This window comes from Pantherophis guttatus, chromosome 18 (genome assembly GCF_059756535.1).
Source record: "Pantherophis guttatus breed Tessera chromosome 18, ASM5975653v1, whole genome shotgun sequence".
Classification (NCBI taxonomy): Eukaryota; Metazoa; Chordata; class Lepidosauria; order Squamata; family Colubridae; genus Pantherophis; species Pantherophis guttatus.
The window spans coordinates 4,265,588-4,290,439 of record NC_142080.1 but is presented as its reverse complement, the minus strand read 5'-3'; the positions used below and the strand labels follow the sequence as shown (position 1 = coordinate 4,290,439).

Sequence of the window (24,852 nt, the reverse complement as noted above, 5' to 3'; positions counted from 1 at the left end):
GGGCAGCAAAACCAAGCAGCGCCTCCTGGATGACGGTCCCAGAGCCAGGCCAGCGGAGAACGCGACGAGCCGCGCATGCGCCCCGCTCGAACGCCGGCTCTCTTAGCGGCGGCGCGTTCGGCCGCCGGCCGACGCCAGCCGGCGCCTGCGCAGAAGCCCTCGGCGAAGCCGGTCGCTCTCCGGGCAACGCGCGACGCGGCGCGGGAAGGCGAGGAGGAACAAAGATGGTGGCCGGAGCGGCAGGAGTCGTTGCCATGGCGTCGCGCCGGCGGTGAGGCCCGCACGCTTGAACGGCCTTCGGGGCTGTATTTTGGAGGGGGCGCGGGGAGACTCTCGGGGTCGCTGAGGAGGCCGGGGCGAGCGGCCCACCGACCGAGGGGGGGGTTATAACCGCCGTTATAACCGAGGTGCCCCTTCGCTGTGGGGGGGGCGGGGAGGGGGGGGAAGGCCGCCGCCTATACATTATATAGGTGTCACACCGGGGGGTGTGGAGAGCGTGGGGGGGCCATTATTATGTAACCCGCAGGCGGTGTGGGGGGGGGAGGCGGGTGAGTCTCGGCCGCAGAGGAGGGGTCCTTGAGGGGGGGGCGCCCCTATTCCTGGGGGGGTGTTTTCCCCCTTTTCACCGGGGAAGAAGATGGGGAGGGGTCCCCGCCGTCTGAGGAGGCGCTGCCCCCGAGTCTAGGGGACCCCCGAGACCCTCCCCAGCCTGTTCAGAAGCGGAGGACTACAACGCCCATCAGGCAGGGTTTCGGGCCCCATCTGTCTGCTGGAGAGATGGGAGGGGTAGTAGTAGCCCCCCCCTCGCAAAAGAGCCCGGGGGCGCCAGGTTGGAGAAAGAGGGGTGGTGGTGAGAAAAGAGGGGGGGCGATGGGGGTGTAATGAGGAAAGCCCTAAATGAAATAATCCACTTATGGGGTCCCCCCCCCAATAAAAGGATGGTTTATAGATTTGCAGGACTCCGATTCCCATCATCCTGTCCCACCCCGGCCGTAGTGGCTTCTGGAGGGCGCCAGTTGGGAGACTTCTGCTGGTACCAAGGACTTGGAATTAAATTAATGGCAAGGGGGGGAAAAATAAATAAATAAAAAGAAATAAAAGAAATGGATGAGGGTCGTAGAAGATCAAAATAATAATAATAATGATAATAATAATGATAATTTTAAAATATCCTGGAAGAGGATCTTCTTTTCGGCGGCCTGGGGAAACGGCTGAGCCTCCCTGTACAGGGGCAGTCTACCCCGGAGTGCCTAAAAGAGGGCCAAGCCCAGGACGGAGGCACCTTTTAAGTTGCCCTCTTTAGCAACCAAAGGCCTTTTTCAAAGCAAAGAAGGCTTTTGCAGGCTTTAGGTGGGAAGAGGGTGGAGATGATGCTGGGTTGCGTTTTGCATTTCTGTAGGGTAGAACTGCATCCCATCTCGGGTTTAAAAAAATAAAAATAAAAGTAGGATAGACGGCAAGGCCCACTTCGCTTTAAACGGGAGGAGGCATAATTGAAGTTAACGGGGATAAAAGGCTCTGGAGCCCTGGGATGTATAAGGGATAAAGGGAAAGGGTAATAATAATGCTTCTTGGGTACACAAATAAGATTCCTTCCTTCTATCCCACTTCTTTCTTTCTTTCTTTCTTTCTTTCTTTCTTTCTTTCTTTCTTTCTTTCTTTCTTTCTTTCTTTCCTTCCTTCCTTCCTTCCTTCCTTCCTTCCTTCCTTCTCTTTTTCTCTCTCTCTTCCTTTTCCTTTCTTTCTATCTATCTATCTATCTTTCTATCTATCTATCTATCTATCTATCTATCTACCTACCTACCTACCTACCTACCTACCTACCTACCTACCTACCTACCTACCACTCTTAAATACTTCCCTATCTATCTATCTATCTATCTATCTATCTATCTATCTATCTATCTATATCTATCTATCTATCTATCTACGGTATCTATCTTACTTTCTCTTCTCTCTTTTCTCTCTCCTCCCTTTCTCTCCCTCTCCCTCCCTCCCTCCCTAAGACCCCAATAATCCTCCCCTTGATTTGACCCTTTTTAGATGCCAAGAACAACAATTTCTATTGTTCCCAGCTATGTTGGCTACAGTAGTTTCATGTACCGTTACCCACAATAGGACAGTGCCCTCCGTATACTTACCGTAGAACTTCAGCAAGAGCATGTAAAGTTGAATGTTTTTTTAAAAAATCTCTCTGCTAATAGTCTATTACTCTGTCATCTAGCTATCTATCTATCTATCTATCTATCTATCTACTATTTATATCTGTCATGTATATATGTATGTATCTATCTCCATCCATCTACAGTATTTCTATCTATCTGTCTGTCTGTCTATCTATCTATCATCTATCTACAGTATTTCTATCTATCTGTCTGTCTGTCTGTCTGTCTGTCTATCTATCTATCTATCTATCATCTATCTACAGTATTTATATCTATCAACAGTATATCTATCATGTATGTATGTATCTATCCATCCATCCATCAACCAACCAATAGTATTTCTTTCTTTCTTTCTATCTATCTATCTATCTATCTATCTTCTATCTACAGTATTTATATATATCTATCAACAGTATGTATATCTAGTATGTATGTATGTATGTATGTATGTACGTATCTGTCCATCCACCTACCTAATTTATATGCTTACCTCTATGTTCCTCACCTCTTGGAGATTAGCTGCTTGCTAATAAGACTATTAGTAAGCAGCATTGGAACTGTTTACTGGACTGCTCCATTGTTCATTTAGGGAGTTCCCAGTTAGATCTGATCACTTAGATTCAGATTGTGATTACTTACAGAGTTGGATTCAGATGGGAAATTGATTCCTCTTCTTATTCTCATTTTCCTTCGGCTCTGTCCGGGGGCGTAATTTTTCAGGCAAGAAAGTCTTGTTAATTGTCATAATTTGTCACAATAGTGATTGCCGATTGCAGAGTTTCCTGTCCGGTGTGGCTCTATGGTGTTGCAAATGAATCTCTTTTTTTAAGGATGAGGACAGCAATCCTAAAGAATAGATCTAATGACAGTTTATTGGCACCGAAGCTAAAAATAGCCTGGGCTGATTTCTAGAGAAAACTGCCTACGTTCTTTTGAAGAACATGTTGCTGTCCACTTCTACCACTCTACTCGTGGACTAAATGTGTGTATTTGGCATAACCCAAATTTTGAACTTCCCATTTTTATAATATAAGTCATTCTCACTCATCTGTTCAGTAGGGAGATGGCTTGATTTTAAAAATGCAGTGAGCAGAGAGAATAGAATAGAATTCTTTATTGGCCAGGTGTGTTTGGACACACAAGGAATTTGTCTTTGGTGTATATGCTCTCAGTGTACGTAAGGAGAATAAAATACATTCATCGAGAATAAAAAGATACAGCACTTAGTGATAGTCAAGGATACTAATAAGGTATCAAATCGTACTATATAAACAATATAATTGAAAGATACAAGCAACATGGTTATAGTCATAAGTGGGAAGAGACAAATACTAGGAAGGAAGAGAAGAATAATAGTAATACAGTCTTAGTAAATTATTTGACAGTGTTGAGGGAATTAGTTGTTAAGCAGAGTGATGGCATTTGGGAAAAAACTGTCCTTGTGTCTAGTTGTTTTGGTATGCAGTGCCCTAGAGCGTCTTTTTGAGGGTAGGAGTTGAAACAGTTGATGTCCAGGATGCGAGGGGTCTGTAAGACTTAGAGAAATTGCAATGTTATCAAAGGGTGGAAGTGGAGAAGAACAGCAACAAGAACTGTGGTATCCTAGGGTGCTCTCTGAAAGTGTCAAAGGGGGATGCCCTAATTAAATCATGAGCCTCGAGCCAAGCTTCAAAAGAAATCCAGTTATTTATTAGGGGCTTCATGTCGGCACGTTCCAAGCGAAGCCAACTCTGACCCCACGTAATTTACGGCCAAAACATCACCCTATTCCCCCCCCTCCCCCCAGGGAGTCACATTCGCCAACGGAGCAAGGGTTGTAGAGATCACTCCCCTCCGGCCGCTGTGAATAACCCTGGGAGACAGCCTTGAGAGAGAGATGTCTGGAATGTGCTTTTGTTTTTGGTTGCCGTGCTGCTTCGCCGTTTTCCCATCCTCCTTGCCTACGGCAACTCGAGAGCAGGCCAGGGATGCTTCGCGAGTCGACATTGAGCTTGGTTGTTTTCTTGGAAGACGTTTCATGGCCCAACTAGTTAATTTCACCAGGACTAGAAAGAAGGAAGAGTGGTACATGTAGGGGAAGAGGAAGAGGGGGAGGAGGAAGAATTTTTTTTTTTATTTTTTTTTAATTTGATTTATATGCCGCCCTTCTCCGAAGACTCAGGGCGGCTTACAATGCGCTAAGCAATAGCCTTCATCCTTTTGTATATTTATACAAAGTCAGCTTATTGCCCCCACAAACTGGGTCCTCATTTCACCTACCTTAGAAAGGATGGAAGGCTGAGTCAACCTTGAGCCTTGGCAAGATTCGAACCCTGCAGTAATTGCAGGCAGCTGGTCTTAATAAGCTTAATAACAGGGTGCCTTAAACCCCTGTGCTACCAAGAAGAGGACTGTAGAGTCCTTGGTGCTCTCTGAGCTTGGTTGTTTTCTTGCAAACGTTTCATGACCCAGCTAGGTAACGTTATCAGTGCTAGAAGGAAGTGGGGCCTGTGGGGAGGAGGAGGAAGAGGAGAAGGAGGAGGAAGAGAAGGGGAGGGTTGCTCCCTGTTTACATACAAGTGGCTTGCCCTGTCAATCTTGGTGGAAGTGTCTTTATGAGAAGCCTTCACTGTTATTATAATCGCTAGAACTCTGGAAGAAGCTACCTTTAAGCTATAACTTGGTTTCTTTTCTCCCCTTGGGGAACGGGTGGAAGAGTGTATTTGTCAGCCAGAAAGCTAGTCAGGAACAGGTTTGTGTGGAATCCTTGTGTGATGATATATAGCCTGTAGTAACAAAATTTGCCAAACCTTTCCCTGTCTTTCCCTGTCTCTCTCTTAACGCCCCGTGAGTTAGGGTGGAGCTGCTTCCTAACTGTTCTAACCTAGGCTTCCCCAGCAGCACGAGTCCTCTTCCTCGTCCCGATAAACCCCTTTTATTTAATTGACAGCGAATTCCTCTCCAGCAAAGTCTTTCCTTTCCCACAGTCTTTCAAGACAGTTCACAATTACTGACTTTCGGCCAGACCGAGATCTTCCAGACTCCACACAATACTCGGCGAGAATGCAGGAACAGATCTTCACCCAGATGAATTAATGGCCTCCTGCAAACTCCACTTCCCCTTTCGCTCCTCTTTTATTCCCTTCGCCATCCACCTGTGGCTTTACTCCCGAGTCGAACCTTGTTCCTTAGTTGTTCCCTTCTCCTGGCAGCTCTGCACATCATGAGCACAACTGGGAACAGGATCCAGCTGTTCGCCTGTCTCACTGATGTCCGACTCCGAAGGCAGCTGACAACTGTCAGATGGTCTTGGCCCCCTCTCTGCCTCCGACGCAGAGCCCTCATCAGAGCCTTCCCCAGACTCCAGGATTGGCCTACGTTCCTCCCCAACCTCCTCACTGTCCGAATCTAACACTAACACTAACATTCCCCAGGCTTAAAACCCGTCTCTCTCTCTCTCTCTCTCTCTCTCTCTCTTTTTTTTTTGTAACCATCTCTCTGCGTCGTCGTTTCTTTAAATCTCGGTGCCATCCTCTCTGTGTTGTCCGGGAACCAAAAGCCCCGTATGAGCCCCACTTCCTGTTCTCTTTTTACAGGGCCACAGCCAAGGGGAACCCCGGTGCAGTCAGTCACCTCTGTGAGGTGTGAACGTGGGGCCAGCAGAGTTGAGAGACACTCCGCTTGCGAGAGGTGTGTATTGTGCTGCCGGGGAAGGAAGAGAGCAAGGAAGGAAAAAGAGGGAAAGAGGAAGAAGAAAAGGAGAAGGAAGAGAGAAGGAAAAAGAAGAGAAATGGAAGGAAAGAAGGAAGGAAGGAAGACGAGGGAGAAAGGGAAGGAAGGAAGGAGAAAGAGGAAAGGAAGGAAGGAAGGAAAAAATGGAAGGAAAGGAAGGAAGGAGAAAGAAAGGGAAGGGAGAGAAGGGAGGGAGAGAGATAGGAAAAAGAAGGAAGAAGAGGGGGAGAAAAGAAAGGAAGAATGGGAGAGAAAGAAAGGGAAGGAAGGAAAGGAAGTATGGAGAAAAAGGGAGGAAAGAAGGAAGGAAGGAAGGAAGTATGGAGAAAGAGGGAGGGAGGGAAGAAGGAAGGAAGGAAGGAAGGAAGGAAGGAAGGAAGGAAGGAAGGAAGGAAGGAAGGAAGGAAGGAAGGAAGGAAGAAAGACAATGGATTCCCCAGCCCTGAACAGGCCACCATAGGTACCCCTATCACAGTGACATTGAGGGGTCCACCTGCCCCCCCCCCCCAAGATCAAACACAACCCTGATGTGGCCCTCAATGAAATGGAGTTTGACCCCTCTTCAATAGGATCCCTCCAATAAAACTGTTCTTTGAGGAATCTTACCTGCCTTGAGTTCTGCTCTCTATGGGGCTGTTATTTAGAACGCCGACCTGGGGATCGTTTGGATGGTGGCTTACCCTTCGCTCTTCCCTCTCTCCCTTTTCATTTCAGGGCTCTCCACATCCTTCTCTCCACCATGCCCCAAGCGTCGGAACATCGCATGAGCCGGGTTCGAGAACAAGCCATCATCACCTCCCAGCCGAAAGCCACCCACAAGCTTCTCAACGGGTGCCGGGCCCCCAGCCAAGAGCACCGTGCCTGCTGCTCCTCTTCCACCCTCTCCAATGGGCTCTCCACCCTCAACGCCACCACCGCCGCCACGTCCAAACTCCGCCCTCTGCCCCCCAGGCCAGGCAACGTGGAGGAGAGGAGCAAGAAAATGGAGCTAGAACGAGGCCGGGCCTCCAAACGGAGCGAGGTCCCCCGCGGCACGTCATCCCGCCGGGGACCCCTCAAAGCAGACCACGCGCTCCGGGTCCCCAGCTGCCCGCAAGCCTGCACGGTCTCCGGCAGCACCTCGTTCACCATGCCTCCCGGCGTTCTCCTCGGCGGGCCGGATTCCGAATGCCGGCAAAGCAACCTGCTGCGTTCCAAGTCCATCAGCATCGGGGACTTAAGCCATCCCGGCAGCCGCGGCGAAGAGCAGCTGAGCACGGTGCTGAACCGGCTGACTCTCCAAGACCGCAGCCCTTCGTGCAGTCACAAGCTCGGCCTGGGCGCCCTGGCGTTGAAGAGAAGCTCATCGCTCCGCAGGGTCAACGTGACGTCCGGCCTCGACGGCCGAACCGCAGCTCCGCTCCTCTCCGTTCGCACGGAAGGCTACCTGAGGACTTGCAACATAGACCCGCAGGCCACGGAGTACGGCCGCCCCCAAGATATCCTGATGACAACGAGCCCGCCTCTAAGCAAGACCCCCGTTCTGAGCAGGCTGGAAGACAAAGCAACTACCGTAAGGGACTACTAAGTGTAATAGCCATGGTGGCGCAGTGGTTAGAATGCAGTATTCGGGTCTCACCGGCTCAAGGTTGACTCAGCCTTCCGTCCTTCCGAGGTCGGTAAAATGAGGACCCAGATTGTTTGTGGGGGGGGGGGGGGAAAGGCTGACTGCTTAGAGAGGACTGTAAAGCCGTCTTAAGTGCTATTGCCCTTCCTTCATCATCAGCAGTGCTAGAAGAGAGCACTACGGACCCCACAGTCCTCCTCCCCTCCCTCCTTCTCCTCTTCCCAAACCCCACTCCTTTCTAGCACTGATGAAGTTACCTAGTTGGGTCATGAAACGTCTGCAAGAAAACCACTAAGCTCAGAGAAAACCAAGGATCCCACAGCCCTTTTTCTCCTCCTCCTCCTCCTCCTCTACCACCACCACCTCCTCTCCATTAACCCCACTCCCTTCTGGCACTGATGAAGTTACCTAGTTGGGTCATGAAACGTCTGCAAGAAAACCTCCAAGCTCAGAGAGCACTAAGGACCCCACAATCCTCTCCCCTCCTCCTCCTCTTCCTCCTCCCTGCAAACCCCTCCCTTCTAGCACTCAGGATGTTACCTACTTGGGTCATGAAACAGCTATCCATGTTTCCCCGAAAATAAGACTGAGTCTTATATTAATTGTTTGCTCCAAAAGACACATGAGGACTTATTTTCTGGTTAGGTTTTATTTTGGGAGGGGGAATACGGTACTAAATGCATCCATCTGGCTGACAATCTTAACTCGGGCTTATTTTTGGGGTAGGGCTTATATTACGAGCATCCTGAAAAATGGTGCTAGGACTTATTTTCTGGTTGGGTCTTATTTTGGGGGGAAATACAGTACTAAATGCACCCGTCTGGCTGACAATCTTAACTCGGGCTTATTTTTGGGATAGGGCTTATATTACGAGCATCCTGAAAAATCGTGCTAGGATTTATTTTCCGGTTGGGTCTTATTTTTCGGGGAAACGGGGTACAAGAAACTTGCCAAGCTCATTTCAACCCCAAGCTACAAATCTCCTCCTCCTTTCATTCCGTTCTTTCTCTTCGCTTTTCTCTCTCGCTGGATTGACGATGATCTGCCGACGATCCAGGGGAGCATTTGTTGAAAAATACCTGGCTGTAGGAAGGAACCTGCCATCCCTTGGGTGTTTCTAATCTTCATTCTTTTCTTCTTTTACTTCTCTCTCTCTTTCCATCCTAGCTGTCCTACTCAAAAGACCCCCTTATACCGTGTTTCCCCGAAAATAAGACCCTGTCTTCCTTTTTTTTTTTTTTTTTGAACCCCGAAATAAGTGCTTGGAAGTCTTATTATTTTGGGACATGTGGAGGAAATCGGAGGAAATGGCAGGGACCAGCTGCGCATGTGCTTAAGTATTTTCGGGGAGGGCTTATTTTCAGGGTGGGGGTTATTTTAATGCATGCACTCAAAAGCCCGATTGGGCTTATTATCAGGGGAGGTCTTATTTTCGGGGAAACAGGGTAGTTGCACCAGCAGACGCTCCAAATTCTGATTATGGAATCGCTCCGTTTTTTATTTTTCATCCGCCTCTGTTTTTATTTATTTATTTATTTATTTTTTAAGCGCAAGGCCGATTTGGGGAAGGCAGGAAGGGAAGGGTACCATGGCTCATAACATAAGGAAAAGCATATTGTTTCCATAGAAACACGCGTGACATAGCACACATAAAGTATTGCATATGTCTTCCCCCACCTCCACCCCTAAAATCTTCCTTTTAAACACAGGCTCCGTCCTTCTCTAATTGTCTCCTGTTAATTTGTTGTGCATCTGTTGTTTTGTTTACCCTCCCTGGGGGGGGGCTTCTGATAGAAGACGGTGTCCCTATTTTTACTGTGTTGTGTAGCCACAAATCCCCACTGAAAACCTTCGCTCTCAAAGCAATTCCTTGCATGAACTCTTTTGTGAGTCCGGTGTAGCCGTTAATTAATTCCCCCCGGGGGCAGAGATTTCTTTTGCAGCTCTACCGATAGTCCTCGACGTACGACCATTTTGGGACTAGAATAGAATAGAATAACAGAGTTGGAAGGGACCTTGGAGGTCTTCTAGTCCAGCCCCCTGCCTAGGCAGGAAACCCTCCACCACTTCAGACAAATGGTTACCCAATTTTTTCTTAAAAACTTCTAGTGTTGGAGCATTCACAACTCCTGGTGGCAAGTTGCTCCACTGATTAATTGTTCTAGCTGTCTTAACCACACAAGTGGTTGTCCAACATCTGGGATAACAACTGGAACTACCGTTGCTCAATGTTGTTCAGCGAATTGCGCCGGATTTTTGGGACCTCGTCTGGCAGAGAACCGGTTGCTAAAATTTCTGAATCCCACCTCCGGACGGTTGTAAGCCCGAGTCCCTTTTTTTTCAGGGCCTTCCTCATTCAAAACGGTTGTAAGTCGAGGACCCTCTGTGCCTGCGTCTCCCTTGGGGGGCAATTGCCCGGGGAAATAAGAAACCTTCCTTTTGATTTTCCCCCCACCCTCCAAAAAATTGGGCTTTTCCAGATTCGTTTTAGGCCTTATCTGGGTCTCCCAGAAACGTGCTCCTTGTTGCCATCGCCTTCCTGCCGTTTGTGCTGGATTTTTTTGTGTTTTTTTTCTAATTTTATTTTCTCTCTCTCTCTCTCTGGCTCCGTCGTTCTCTCGAGCCGCCCCGGGTCCCTCAAGTAGCCCGCTCTGCTAATTAATCCCATGGCGGTGAGCCTCCAGAATTGCCAAGAATAGCTGGGAGAAAAGGGGATTGGCTCATGAGCTGATGGCTTATAGAGGTAGGCGGGAGGGCTCCGCGGCTTCTTTTTCACTCGCCGCTGAACGGGAACGAGGCGTAGCACCCTTAGCCGGCTTCTAGGGTCCCAACCGGAGCGATGCCGGAGGTCCAGGGTGCCACCTTGGTGGAACTGCCTCAAAAATTACACCGCACCTTATATGCCAAGGGCAAACTTAATGGTCGAGGGACAGACATCTCCGAGTCGGTCGTCCATACGGCAATGATGGGACTTCTGCTGATGGCCAACAAGGTAAAAACTAGGAAATATCCGTAGAAGAGAATATTTGTCGCTCAGGGTTGAAATGAGGGGCTCCTTGGTGCTCTCTGAGCTTGGGGGTTTTCTTGCCGACGTCTCGTGACCCAACTAGGTAACAGCATCAGTGCTAGAAGAGAGAGAAAGAGAGGGGATTGTGGAGGAAGAAAAGGGCTGTGGCCGTCCTCGGTGCCTCTCTGAGCTTGGTGGTCTGCTTGAAGACGTCTCATGAGCCAACTGGGTAACATCATCAGTGCTTCATTGGTGGAGGTTTTTAAGAAGAGATTGGACAGCCATTTGTAAAAAATAGTATAGGGTGTCCTACTTGAGAAGGGGTTGGAGTAGAAGACCTCAAAGGCCCCTTCCAACTTTGTTACTCTGTTGTTCTACTATCCTTCCTTCCTTTTTTCCTTCGATCCATCTATTTATCTACTCATCTTCCTTCCTTCTTTCCTCCCTCCCTCCCTCCCTTTTTTCCTTCCTTTTTTCCTTTTTTCCCTCCCTTCTTTTCTTCCATCTTTCCTTCGATCCATCTATTTATCTACCCTTCCTTCCTTTCTTTTTTCCTTTTTTCCCTCCCTTTTCTTCCATCTTTCCTTCGATCCATCTATTTATCTACCCTTCCTTCGTTCCTTCCTTCCTTCCATCCTTCCTTCCTTCTTTCCTTCCTTTTTTCCTTTTTTCCTTCCCTTCTTTTCTTCCATCTTTCCTTCGATCCATCTATTTATCTACCCTTCCTTCCTTCCTTCCATCCATCCATCCATCCATCCATCCATCCATCCATCCATCTTTCCTTCGATCCATCTATTTATCTACTCATCTTCCTTCCTTCCTTCCTTCCTTCCTTCCCCATCACTGGAGGTTTTCAAGAAGAGTTTGGGGAACCATTTGCCTGAAACGGGATAAGGTTTCCTGCTTGAGCAGAGGGTTGGTCTAGAAGACCTCTAAGGCCCCTTCCAACTCTTGATATCCTGTTTTTTCTGTTTTGTTTGAGGCAGCTTCAGCAAGGAACAACTAAGGCGGGCGGCAGCAGTGTGCAACCCAGAGTGTGTTTTAGGGCATCTTCACACAATCTGGCTAAGACAGCTACCTTCACCTGCCTCGGACCGTTTTATTGATCTATTCATAAATAGGCTTCTAGTCCACATAATGCGGGGACGTGAATCAAACTACCTCATCATACAAGCTGCCCCAACGAAGCTGTCATCTGTTCATACTCTCTTTGTTTTTTGTTTCCCTTAGACACATCACACACTCCTGCTAGGCTCCGGGCACATAGGTCTACGCAACCTTGGCAACACGGTAAGCGAGAAATTGTCAGGCGTGTCTCCTTCCCTCCACTCTCCCTCCCTCCCTTTTGCCAGGCAAAAGATTCCTTAAATATCTGGGGATAGGTCAGATTTTGCTTCCATGGGGACATCCTAATATGGAGGAAGTTGGAAGTTTGGTAAACATATTTTATTTACTTATTTGTAAAATTTGTGGGCGAACCATCTTACCGCAGGGTAACTCTGGGAGGTTTACAATCTTAAAAAGACAAAAAAACAATACCAAACCCCCACCCCCATCTGTAAATTAAATACCGTATTTTTCGGAGTATAAGACGCACCTACCTTTTTTGGTGAGGAAAAGAAGAAAAAGAAATCTCCCTCTGCCTCTGAGCAATTTGCCTCTTTACAGCAAACAGCCTGCTTTACTTTCAGTTTCGTTTTCAGCTTGATTAGCACAAGGAAAAAAACAATCCGCTCCAGCAATTTACCTCTTTGCAGCAAGCAGCAGAACCCTGCGCAAAACAGCTGAGAGCAAATCAGCTGAGAGTCGGGTCTTGTCCTGCCTTCTGGTGCTTTGGAAAAGCACCCCGCAGGGCCAGATCCGGCCCCCAGGCCTTGAGTTTGACACCCCCTGGGCTATACGGTCCCCTCTATCTCAATTCCAGCCCCCCTCCTTATCCCTCAGCTCCAGTGTGAAGCGGTCCAAAAAATGGCTCCCGTCAGGCCAGCTTCAAGGTTGACAAGATGGTTCCTTTGGCACTCAGTCCTTCCTCCTTTCCGAGATGCCAGAGGGGCGGGAAGGGGGAAAAGGGTGAAGCCGAAGAGAGCGGTCCTTTGCGTTCTTCCCACCGTCGTCCTGCCGTAAAAAAAAATTATCTTTTTTATGTACCGTTGAACTGCAACGAAGGGGCCTCACCTCGCCTTTTTTCCCCCTCCCTCCCAGTGCTTCATGAACGCGGTGTTACAATGCCTGAGCAGCACCAAGCCTTTACGGGACTATTGCCTCCGTCGGGAATTTCGGCAGGAACAACCTTGTACGCTCCGGACCCAGCAGGAATTGACAGAAGGTAAAAGAAAAGGGTGTGGTGTCAGGTCCTCCCCCCCCATCCCGCTCTATTTCTCCGGCTCGTAAATACAGGGAAGCTACCTAACCAGATTGCAAAGCAAGAAAGCTATATCAGTCTCCGGGGAAGCTTAATCCCGAGTCTTGCAGGCCACGATTATATAAGCACACCGGACGGTTTTAAAGGGGTATAATTAGAGGCCTTAATGCCAGGGCAATCCTGTCCTTCGGTCCCCTTGTGGGCTGCTTTTAGCCTCGGGTTGCAAATTTAAGTCCCACCGCTTCACAAAGGGCTCAAGAGGGTTGAACTGTGGTGCTCTCCGAGCTTCCTTTTGCAGGCGCGTGTTTGCTCGTCGAGGGTCGCCGAGGCCATGCGTCAGTTAGTGGGGATATTTTTTTATTTGATTTTATTTTTATTTGTTACGTTTCTCTGCTGCCTACTTCACTGATGGCAGCCACTCTGTTGGGAAGCCCACAATGAAAGGAAAACACCAGCAGAATATCTCAAGCCTCGATGAAACCGTTGGCAGGCGGGAGTGTCCTATTCTTTGATACAGAATACTTTCAGGAATAATTGGCTTTCTCCAGTGAATGCCCCTGCTCTCTCAATAAATGAGAGGGAGGGAGAGAGAGGGAGGGAGAGAGAGAGGGAAAGAGAAAGAGGGAAGGAGAGAGAGAGAGAGAAAGAAAGAAAGAAAGAAAGAAGAAGGAGGGAGGGAAGGAGAGAGAGAAAGAAAGGGAGAGAGAAAGAGGAAAGGAGAGAGAGAGAGAAAGAAAGGGAGAGAGAAAGAGAGGGAGGGAGGGAAAGAAAGAGAAGGAGAGAGAGAAAGAAAGAAAGAAGGGGGGAGAGAGAGAAAGAGAGGGAGGGAGAGAGGGAGAGGAGAGAGAGTACAGTTGTGTCACCAATACAGGAGACCCTATACTATTCATTACAAAGAGAAGGGGAGAGAGAAAGAAAGAAAAGAAAGAGGGAGGGAGGGAAGGAAGGAGAGAGAGAAAGAGGGAAAGAGAGAGAGAAAGAGGGAGGGAGAGAGGGAAAGAGAAAGGGAAGGAGAGAGAAAGGAAAGAAAAGGGAGGGAAAGAGGGAAGGAGAGAGAGAAAAAGAGGGGGGAGATAGAAACAGAGGGAGGGAGAGAGAGAGGGAAAGAGAAAGAGGGAAAGAGAGAGAGAGAAAGAAAGGGAGAGAGAAAGAGAGAGGGAGGGAGGGAAAGAAAGTGAAGGAGAGAGAGAAAGAAAGAAAGAAGGGGGGGAGAGAGAGAACGACAGAGGGAGGGAGAGAGGGAGAGGAGAGAGAGTACAGTTGTGTCACCAATACAGTTGACCCTATACTATTCATTACAAAGAGAAGGAGAGAGAGAAAGAAAGAAAAGAAAGGGAGGGAGGGAAGGAAGGAGAGAGAGAAAGAGGGAAAGAGAGAGAGAAAGAGGGAGGGAGAGGGAAAGAGAAAGGGAAGGAGAGAGAAAGGAAAGAAAAGGGAGGGAAAGAGGGAAGGAGAGAGAGAAAAAGTGGGAGAGATAGAAACAGGGAGGGAGAGAGAGGGAAAGAGAAAGGGAAGGAGAGAGAGAGAGAAAGAGAGGGAGAGACAGAGGGAGGGAGAGAGAGGAGAGAGAGTACAGTTGTGTCACCAATTAAAATTAAGTCCCTCTCGGGTCAAAACGCTTTAGGAATTAATCCTCCGCGGGATGTACGGAAGGGCAGACTTAGTCTGTTCACTTATTGACCGAGTGAATTAGGGATAAAAATAGAAAAGGCCACGCCGTGGGATCTTTTGCACCAGCTGGAATCAGAAGGCAGGGAGACTGACCAGTGGCTGTGTCCCCCCTTCTTTCCAGCCTTGGCAGATGTCATCGCCACGTTGTGGCACCCCGATACCACCGAGGCCGCCAACCCCAGCCGCTTCAAGTCCGTCTTTCAGAAATACGTCCCATCTTTTACAGGATACAGGTGAGGCGGTGTCTCCTAACCTTGTAACGGCCAACTTATTTCTCCTAACGCTCACTAGTGGCAAAAGGTAAACATCTTACAAACCTGTGGTACAGTGTTTCCCAACCTTAGCCATGTTACGAAGGGGAGACTTCAGCTCCCAGAATCCCCCGCCAGCATGATTTAAGATGGATGGACTTCCATTCCCAGAATTCCCCAGCCAGCATGCTTTAAGATGGATGGACTTCCATTCCCAGAATTCCCTAGTGAGCATGATTTAAGACGGGTGGGCTTCAGCTCCCAGAATTCCCTAGTGAGCATGCTTTAAGACGGGTGGGCTTCAACTCCCAGAATCCCCCAGCCAGCCTGCTTTAAGATGGGTGGACTTCAACTCCCAGAATTCCCTAGTCAGCATGCTTTAAGACGGGTGGACTTCGACTCCCAGAATTCCCCAGCCAGCATGCTTTAAGATAGATGGACTTCCACTCCCAGAATCCCCCAGCCAGCATGATTTAAGATAGATGGACTTCCACTCCCAGAATTCCCTAGTCAGCATGCTTTAAGATAGATGGACTTCCACTCCCAGAATTCCCTAGTCAGCATGATTTAAGATAGATGGACTTCCACTCCCAGAATTCCCCAGCCAGCATGCTTTAAGATAGATGGACTTCCACTCCCAGAATCCCCCAGCCAGCATGCTTTAAGATAGATGGACTTCCACTCCCAGAATTCCCTAGTCAGCATGCTTTAAGATGGGTGGACTTCCACTCCCAGAATCCTCCAGCCAGCCTGATTTAAGACGGGTGGACTTCGACTCCCAGAATTCCCTAGTCAGCATGCTTTAAGATGGGTGGACTTCCACTCCCAGAATCCTCCAGCCAGCCTGCTTTAAGATGGGTGGACTTCAACTCCCAGAATCCCCCAGCCATCTTAAAATGCCTAAGATATGGGAAACACTGCTGTCCTATATCAGAGACCAGGTCCTTTACTTCCTAGGTATGAAATTTCCGAATTTCCTTGAAGGATTTACCATCTAATTCTTTTGTCCAGAAGTTGTGTTATCTCACATCTTGGAAAAACCTGCCAGCTTTTGACTCTTTCCCTCTTTTCTTTCTAGCCAGCAAGACGCTCAGGAGTTTCTGAAGTTCCTCATGGACCGACTCCACGTGGAGATCAACCGGAAGGGCCGTAAAAGTCCCTGCATTCTCTCCGATGCCAAGTGGCCGTCGGTACTAGAGGAATCCGAAACTTTGAGGTGAGCCAGGACCAGAAACGGGATATTTATTTGCGCCTTTCAACAGAAGAATCGGGTTTGATTTGTTGGTTGGCGTCGCCGCTGCACTGTTCTTCGTTCCCTTCGGCACAGATTTCCTGACATTTTACAACAGTAGACAATTTTTCCCCCTTTTTGTAATGTGAATTTTTCAGATATGGTTTACTGTTTCATAAATTGGTAAATGCTGTTTTTTTTTTTAATATAGCATCTTTTCCTTTGCCTTGTTAATACATAGGGGGTTTTTTAAACCCCTTTTTACTTAGTTTTTATATTTTTTGTATATATTTCTTCTTTGTATCTGTTTGCCTTTCCGTATCAGCTTTATATATTTGATACGGCCTATTGACTTCATTGCCAAGTTTTTTTCCTGTTCTGTTTTTTTTTGTAGTGAGCTGGTTTTCTTTTGTATCATTGTCTATTTTTTAAACTTTTCCTAAAACAAACAAATTATCAGTTCTTTTTCTTAAAAAAATAAATGAATCGCTTTCGGTTTTCTTGTCTTCAAAACCTGAACGTCAAAGCAATGAAAGTTTTCCTTTGCTTCAAGTGACACAATGACACAAAATAACACAAACACAAAATAACTACATGACACATTTAGTTTTGGCCCTTTTGGCCCCCAATCACCCACCCACCCTCCCTCCCTCCCTTCATTCCTTCCTTCCTTCCTTCCTTCCTCCTTTCTTCCTTCCATCTGTCCCTTTAATGATACAATCCTTTAAATGACACAAAATAAATTTGTGTAAATGACACAAAATAAGAACTCCATTTTGGCCCCCAATCACCCTTCCTTCCTTCCTTCCTTCCATTTTTCCTTCTTTCTGTCCGTCTGTCCATCCCTTTAATGATACAATCCTTTAAATGACACAAAATGAATGACACAAAATAAATTTGTGTAAATGACACAAAATAAGAACCCCATTTTGGCCCCCAATTACCCTTCCTTCCTTCCTTCTTTCCTTCCTTCCTTTTTTCCTTCCTTCCTTCCATCCATCCGTCACTTTATTGATACAATCCTTTAAATGACACAAAATGAATGACACAAAATAAATTTGTGTAAATGACATAAAATAAAAACTCAATTTTGGCCCCCAATCACCCTCCCTCCCTCCCTTCCATTTTTCCTTCCTTCTTTCCTTTTTTTCCTTCCTTCCTTCCTTCCTTCCTTCCTTCCTTCCTTCCTTCCATCTCCTTCCTTCCTTTTTTTCCTTCCTTCCTTCCTTTTTTCCTTCCTTCCGTCTGTCCATCCGTCTGTCCCTTTAATAATACAGTCCTTTAAATGACACAAAATAAAAACTCCATTTTGGCCCCCAATCATCCTTCCTTCCTTCCTTCCTTCCTTCCTTGCTTCCTTCCTTTTTTTCCCTTCCTTCCATCTCTCCTTCCTTCCTTCCTTTTTTTTCCTTCCTTCCTTCCTTCCCTTTTCTCATTTTCTTTTTTTTTTTTCCTGCTCTTTTTCCAGTGACGACGAGCAAGCTAACCAGATGTGGAAACGTTACTTGGAAAGAGAAGACAGCAAAATTGTAGGTGAGCAGACCCTCCCTCCATTGAAAACAAACCGGCAAAAAACAAAACAAAACAAGAAACCCACCCTCCAAAATGCGGTCACGTGACTTCAGGTATGCTGCCAATGGCTGCCAATGCGAGCCGCTTGCCAAGCTCTCAAAGTACAAGTAATCCTCGATGTACGACCACCATTGAGCCCAACATTTCTGTTACTACACGAAGCAGTTGTTAAGTGAGTTTTACGACCTTTCTGGCCACAGCTGCGCAGGGGAATCGCCACAGTTGTTAAGCTAGTAACCCGGTTGTTAAGGTGAACCCGGCTTGCCCCATCAACTTCGTCAGAAGGTCGCAAAAGAGGATCACAGGATGCTGTGACCGTCATAGATCAGTTGCCAAGTCCATGAATTTTGACCATGTGATCATGGGGCTGATGGAACAGTCCTAACTCTGGAAAATAGCAATAGCACTTAAGACTTATATACCACTTCACAGTGATTTACCAACCCTCTCTAAGCGGTTTACAGAGTCAGCCTCTTGCCCCCCCAACAATCTGGGCCCTCATTTTACCCACCTCGAAAGGATGGAAAGCTGAGTCAACCTCGAGCCTGGTGAAGATTCGAACTGCCAAATTTGCAGGCAGCCGGCAGTCAGCAGACGTAGCCTGCAGTACAGGACTCTTAACCACTGCGCCACCTCGGCTCTTGCTAACTCATAACTTAAGACTTATTTATTTATTTCATTTATTTTATTCAATTTGTATACCACCCTTCTCCTAGTGGACTCAGCCAAAACTAAAACACATACCAATGCAACATTTAAAATTATTAAAAGAATGACATACTTTGGCCCAAATTTAAAACAATTCAAATTAAAACCCATTGACCAATTAAAAGCAAATTAATATACAAAAGGATGAAGGCTATTGTTTAACGCATTGTAAGCCGCCCTGAGTCTCCGGAGAAGGGCGGCATATAAATCAAATTAAAAAAAAAAAAAGCTAAAATAAAAGACTAAAAAAAAGACTAAAAAAAAAAAAGACTTAAACCAGAAGTCTTCAAACTTGGTAGCTTTTAAGACTTACGGACTTCCAACTCCCAGAATTCTCCAGCCAGCAATAAAGGAGGCTCAGCAGGAGCACCTCACTGAGGACTAGGAGCATAGGCTTTCCAAGCAGAGGGAAGACCTGCAGGAGTGCAAGGCCAGGTACTGGCGCCTGGAGGCTCAGCGGGCTGAGATGGTCAGCCAGTTCCAGGCCATGATGCAGTCCCACTGGAACGAAGCCCTCCGGCTCTTTGCCACCAGCGGCCCTTCCCTCCAGCCTTCGCCCAAAGCCCCACGCCAGGAGGCCGAAGCAGACCCTGAGTTGGAATTTCTGCCCCCCTCCGACCCACACAAAAAGACCCCGAAGGGGGAGACTCTCTGCAGCAACACAAACGTTCATTGCACGTATCCGTCCCAGGGGCCGTAGTTTGAGGACCCCCTGATTTAGTGCAATATAAAAAAATGCAAATAATTTTTCTGCGAACCACCGAATTTTTCTCCAGCGGTGACCAATGGACCCCCCGTTGCTCACCGCTCCTCTATAAAGTTTCCACGCTGACCCTTGTCGTAACAGAACCTCCTTTCCCTTCTTCTCTCTCTTTCCCCCCCACCAGATCTCTTCGTTGGCCAGTTGAAGAGCTGCCTCAAGTGTCAGGCCTGCGGCTATCGGTCCACCACGTTCGAGGTTTTCTGCGACCTCTCCCTGCCTATCCCCAAGGTGAGATCCCGAAGGGATCGCGCGATGGCAGAGCAGCCTTGCTGATCCGTTCAGTCCAGAAGGTTGATCCTTGGTTGGGATGGGCGGGAGGGAAAGGGGGACCTCTTGTAGAGGACATCTCTCCACCATCCTTGCGTTATTGCCCAGTTTTTTGATGGCCGGTTGAAATATTTTTGATAAATGGGAAAGCGACTGCTCAGAGCACTGATGACGTTACCTAGGTGGGTCATGAAACGTCTGCAAGAAAAGAGCCCAACTCAGTGAATTGATACCAATAAAGGAGAATATTTGTAGCTCCAGGTTGAAGTGAGTCCTTGGTACTCTCTGAGCTGGGTGGGTTTTCTCGCAGACGTTTCATGACCCAGCTAAGTAACATCATCTGGTTACGTAGGTGGCGAGGCGGAAAGGGTATTTCTAACCCAATGCTCTGTTTGCGTTCACGCAGAAAGGATTCGCCGGTGGGAAGGTCTCCCTGCTCGACTGCTTCAAGCTTTTCACCAAAGAAGAAGAGCTGGATTCTGAAAACGCGCCGGTAAACTTTCCCTTCTCCTTCCTCCTCCTCCTCTCTGCGTGCCCGAGGAAATTTCGGCCCGTGGGATTTAGGAATCTACCGGTAGTCCTCGCGTTTATACAACCCTTGATTTAAAGCGACCGTTCAAAGTTACACCACCACTGAAAAATGTAGCAAGCAAGGTCATAAAATGGAGCAAAATTGTTTCGCTGAGCAACGGAAATGTTGGGTACATTTGTGGTCGTAGGTCGAGGACTACCTGTAACCATTTCTACAGGATTTATACCAAGCCAAACTTACTCTCTTTTCTCTCTCTCTCCTTTCTCTCTCTGTCTCCTCTCCTGTCTCTCTCTCTCTCTCTTTTCTCTCTGTCTCTTCTCTCTCTCTTTTTTTCTCTTTCTCTCCTATCTCTTTCTCTCTTTTCTCTCTCTCTGTCTCCTTTCTCTCTCTCTCTGTCTGCTGTCTCTCTCACCTCTCTCTTTTCTCTCTCTCTCTCTGTCCTGTCTCTCTTTCTACCTCTCTTCTCTCTCTCTCTCTCTCTTCGCTCTCTCTCTTTCTCTATCTGTCTTTCTCTGTCTCCTCTCCTGTCTCTCTCTCTCCTTTCTCTTTTCTCTCTCTCTGTTTTCTCTCTCTCTTCTCTCTGTCTCTCTTTTCTTTTCTCTCTCTCTCTCTTTTCTCTCTCTTTTCTCTCTCTCCTCTCTCTCTTTTCTCTCTCACTTCTCTCTGTCTTCTCTCCTATCTCTCTCTCTTTTCTCTGTCTCTTCTCTCTCTCCTCTCTCTTTTCTCTCTCCTTCTCTCTCACTTTTCTCTCTCTCTTTCTCTATCTGTCTCCTCTCCTGTCTCTCTCTCTTTTCTTTCTCTCTCTCCTCTCTCTCTTTCTCTCTCTCTCTCTGTCTCTCGTCTCTCTTCTCTCTCTCTCTCCCTCTTTTCTTTCTCTCTCTCCTCCTCCCCTCCTCCTCTCCATCTCTGTCTCTCTCTCCCTAGGTATGTGACAAATGCCGACAAAGGACCCGAAGCACCAAGAAGCTGACCATCCAGCGTTTCCCCCGTATCCTCGTGCTACGTATCCTTTCCCATTATTTGCTTCTCTGTCCCTCCTGCTTTTTTGAGGGAAGATAATGCAGGAGAAAGAGGGAGAAAGGTGACATGTTTTAAACACCCCCTTCCCCCTCCGGAGTCAGCGAGATGGGCTGCCTAAAAAAAAAAATCAACATTGGCAAAGCCGTGAGTTATCCCCTCCTTGACCTCCAGTTTTCTCAGATCTCAACCGGTTTTCCACCACCCGCTATTCCATTAAGAAATGCTCTGTTTATGTGGATTTCCCCCTCCAGCAACTCAACCTGAAGGAGTTTGCCAGCGAAAAGGCCGGTAAGTCATCTCCTGAATTGGGAACGAATTCTTTCTGGGTGTTATTATTATTATTTTTAGAATAGAATTCTTCATTGGCTAAGAATAAGAATAGGCTAGAATTAGAGTGGGAAAGAAGAGAACAGAACAGAGAATAGAGAAGAAATAGAATAGAGATGGGATGGGATGGAATAGGAACAGGATAGGATAGGATAGGATAGGACAGGACAGGACAGGACAGGACAGGACAGGACAGGACAGGACAGGACAGGACAGAATAGGATTCAGAATAGAATAGGATTCAGAATAAAATAAAATAGAATAAGAGTTTAGAATAGAATAGAATAGAATAGAATAGAATAGAATAGAATAAGAGTTTAGAATAGAATAGGAATAGAATAGAATAGGAGTTTAGAATAGGAATAGAATAGAATAGAATAGAATAGAATAGAATAGAATAGAATAGAATAGAATAGAATAGAATAGAATAGAATAGAAGAATAAGAATAGAAATAGAATAAATAGAATAAGAGTTTAGAATAGAATAGGAATAGGAATAGAATAGAGTAGAATAGAGAATAGAATAGAATAGAATAGAATAGAATAGAATAGAATAGAATAGAATAGAATAGAATAGAATAGAATTCTTTATGGGCCAAGTGTGATTGAACACACAAGGAATTTGTCTTTGGTGCCTATGCTGTCAGTGTACATACAAGCAACAAGTGATAAATCATGGTCATAATCATAAGATAAATTCATCATAAATCCCATAATACGAACACAAAGTGATAGTCATAAGATGCTAAAGGAATTAGGCAATAGGAAAGATGAGAAGGATAAGGACAGTGTTGTGGGAATTAGTTGTTTAGCAGGGTGATGGCGTGGGGGATAAACTTGTCTTTGTGTGTAGTTGTTTTGGCGTGCAGTGCCCTAGAGCGTCGTCTTGAGGGACTTGGGAGGCAGAGAATAGATAGGGGCGGGGCCAGTCAGAATTTTTACTACCAGTTCTCCGAACTACTCAAAATTTCCGCTACCGGTTCTCTAGAACTGGTCCAGAACTTGCTGAAACTCACCTCTGATCCGTGTATGTCACGCGCCGTTTTCTCTCTTTTGAAGGCACCCCCGTATATAACCTGTACGCCTTGTGCAACCACTCCGGAAGTGTCCACTACGGTCATTACACAGCCTTCTGTAAGGATCAATCCGGCTGGCGTGTCTTTAACGATTCCCGGTAAGCCTGCGTGTGGAATTTAAACGTTGCACATAAACAGTTGAAACTTGGGTGGGAGTTCTCAGCGACGTGTGGAGAAACAAAATCCATCAAATTACAGGTAGTCCTAGACGTAACAACCTTCTGACAAGCCAAGTCAAGGGGGAAGCCAGATTCACTTAACAACTATGTTACCAACTTAACACCCTTAACTGCCCTCAGTCTCCGGAGAAGGGCGGCGTATAAATCGAACCAATAAATAAATAAATAAATGACTGCAATGATTCGCTTAACAACCGTGGCAAGGAAAGTTGTAAAACGGGGCAGAATTCGCTTAAGAGCTGTCTCCACTGTGCTGTACAGTAGAAGCCATTTTAAGGCAGTCCAGTAGAAGCCATTTTAAGGCACAACAACCTGTATCTTAATAGAACACACACCTCAAGGGGGTGTCTTACCCCACAGTATTTCTTTCCAGAGAGTTAAGTCATCTGTGTACCAAGTTTGGTTGAAATTGCTCAAGGCGTTCCAGAGTTATGCTGGAACACACACACACACACACACACACACACACACACACACACACACCCCGAGGGGTCTTAGGGGTGTCTTACCCCCACAGTGTTTGTCTCCAAAGGGTAAGTCACCTGTGTACCAAGTTTGGTTGAATTTGCTCGAGGCGTTCCAGAGTTATGCTGGAACATACACACATACATCCCTTTATATAGAGAGAGATTAAATTAAAAAAAATTAAAAACAAAACAAATGTCTCCCTTAACAAAAGGAATTTTGGGCTGAATTGTGATCGTAAATTGAGGACTACCTGTATTAACTCTCTCCCCCCCCCCTTTCCCGCAGGGTGTCCCCGATCAACGAGAACCAGGTCCCCTCCAGCGAAGGTTACGTACTTTTCTACGAGTTGGAAGACTTGCACTGGAAGAAACCGTAAAAAGGAAGGAAGGAAAAAAAAGAAGTATTGATTTCCAGCCCTTTTCGACCACGAAGCCCCCTCTTTACCTCAGAGACTCGGCTCGTGGCTCTTTTTAACCTTCAGAGAAAAGGAAGAAAGAAAAAAAAAAGCGGTGGGGGAAAAAAAAAGAATTAATAAAACCCAAGAAGCAATTACCCGCGTGAGGTTTGTTTCTCCCAAAGGCTGGATCTCCGCTTCGGTTTCCTACTACCGGTTTTTGTTTTGTTTTTTTAATTCAGATTTCTTTTGGCTTTTTTAAAAAAAAAAAGTTTTATTTTTATTTCCTCTTGCCTCTGTGGAGTTTTTCCTTCGCTCCTGAATCCTGTAGTTTTAAGATTAGAAGGGGGAGAGAGAAAAAAAAAAGATTTTGTTGGGAGGAAAAAATGAGGATTGGATAGACGATGTGAAGCGAAGCAGCTTTTTTCCTTGTCCGCGCATCCGTTGTTTTTTTTTTTTCTTCCCTTTCTTCCTTCTCTCCTTTCCTGGCTCCCACCCCCCGCAACCCTCAGGGCCAAACTAAGGTGTGCTATGACGCACCCCCCCCTTCCCTCGGTCAGAGACTGGGGTGTCGCGCTCGGTTTTAACAACTTTCTACACAATGAAGGGTTTGTTGTTGTACCTTTGCAGTAGATGACTTGAGAGAAAATGAAGAGATTGAAACTTTTTTGTGAATAAATTTATTTAACAAAAAAAAAAAAAAAAGGAAACGCCTCGCGTTGTCTTCGTTCTTTGGGGGGAGAGGGAGGCGTGTCCCGAAAAAGGAACGGCTTTTTGAAAAGGGTCTTTGAGTTGTGGGAGGGTCCCCGGGGACTGGGAATTCCCTGAGTTTAACTGATGCAATAATCCGATGCGGATAGAACTTCCGAACTGATACGGTGGAAACACGGTGGTTCGGTGGTTAAGACGCTGAGCTTGTCGATCGAAAAATCGGCAGTTCAGCGGTTCGAGTCCCGAACGCCACGTAATGGGGTGAGCTCCCGTTCCTTGTCCCAGCTTCTGCCAACTTAGCAGTTTGAAAGCACATAAAAAATGCAAGTAGAAAAATAGGGACCACCTTTGGTGGGAAGGGAACAGCGTTCCGTGCGCCTTTGGCGTTGAGTCATGCCGGCCACATGACCGCGGAGACGTCTTCGGACAGCGCTGGCTCTTCGGCTTTGAAACGGAGATGAGCACCGCCCCCTAGAGTCGGGAACGACTAGCACATATGTGCGAGGGGAACCTTTACCTTTAATTGATACGGAAATCTTGGAAGATTGGGAGTCATTCTGACCAGATGTGAAATACACAACACTCTCTTGGCTCTGCTGGAATTGATGAAGTGAGATAGACTGCGTCTCAGTGTGGAGGTTCCATGAAAGACATCAACGCTCAACAGCCGTTGAGAATTGCCATTTTCCATCCCGTTGTTGGATGCCCAGGACATTAAAACACTCTTTAACAACCTTAAGCCATTTGGACCCGTTTCCCACAGAAAAGAAAACACCGGGAGCCACAAAAACCCTTCCCGTGCCTGACTTATTTCTTGAGCGGCCACAAAAC

General features: G+C 46.8%; 1 protein-coding gene across 2 annotated transcripts; it reads left to right on the top strand.

Annotated features, from left to right (window-relative positions):
* On the top strand, positions 1-23,465 carry USP21 (ubiquitin specific peptidase 21). 2 transcript variants are annotated; one of them, XM_034408023.3, is made up of 14 exons: positions 1-271; positions 5,741-5,834; positions 6,591-7,428; positions 11,720-11,779; positions 12,692-12,815; positions 14,644-14,755; positions 15,852-15,989; positions 17,473-17,537; positions 19,172-19,275; positions 19,721-19,807; positions 20,771-20,849; positions 21,047-21,154; positions 22,253-22,367; positions 23,202-23,465. In XM_034408023.3, exons 1-14 carry the CDS (start codon positions 76-78, stop codon positions 23,290-23,292), a joined length of 2,211 nt encoding a protein of 736 aa, XP_034263914.2. In that variant the 5' UTR covers positions 1-75; the 3' UTR covers positions 23,293-23,465. The 2 variants fall into 2 exon arrangements, with proteins under 2 accessions (XP_034263914.2, XP_087737196.1); XM_087881070.1 differs by lacking the exon at positions 1-271 and adding an exon at positions 522-743.
* Positions 23,466-24,852: the final 1,387 nt, after the last annotated feature.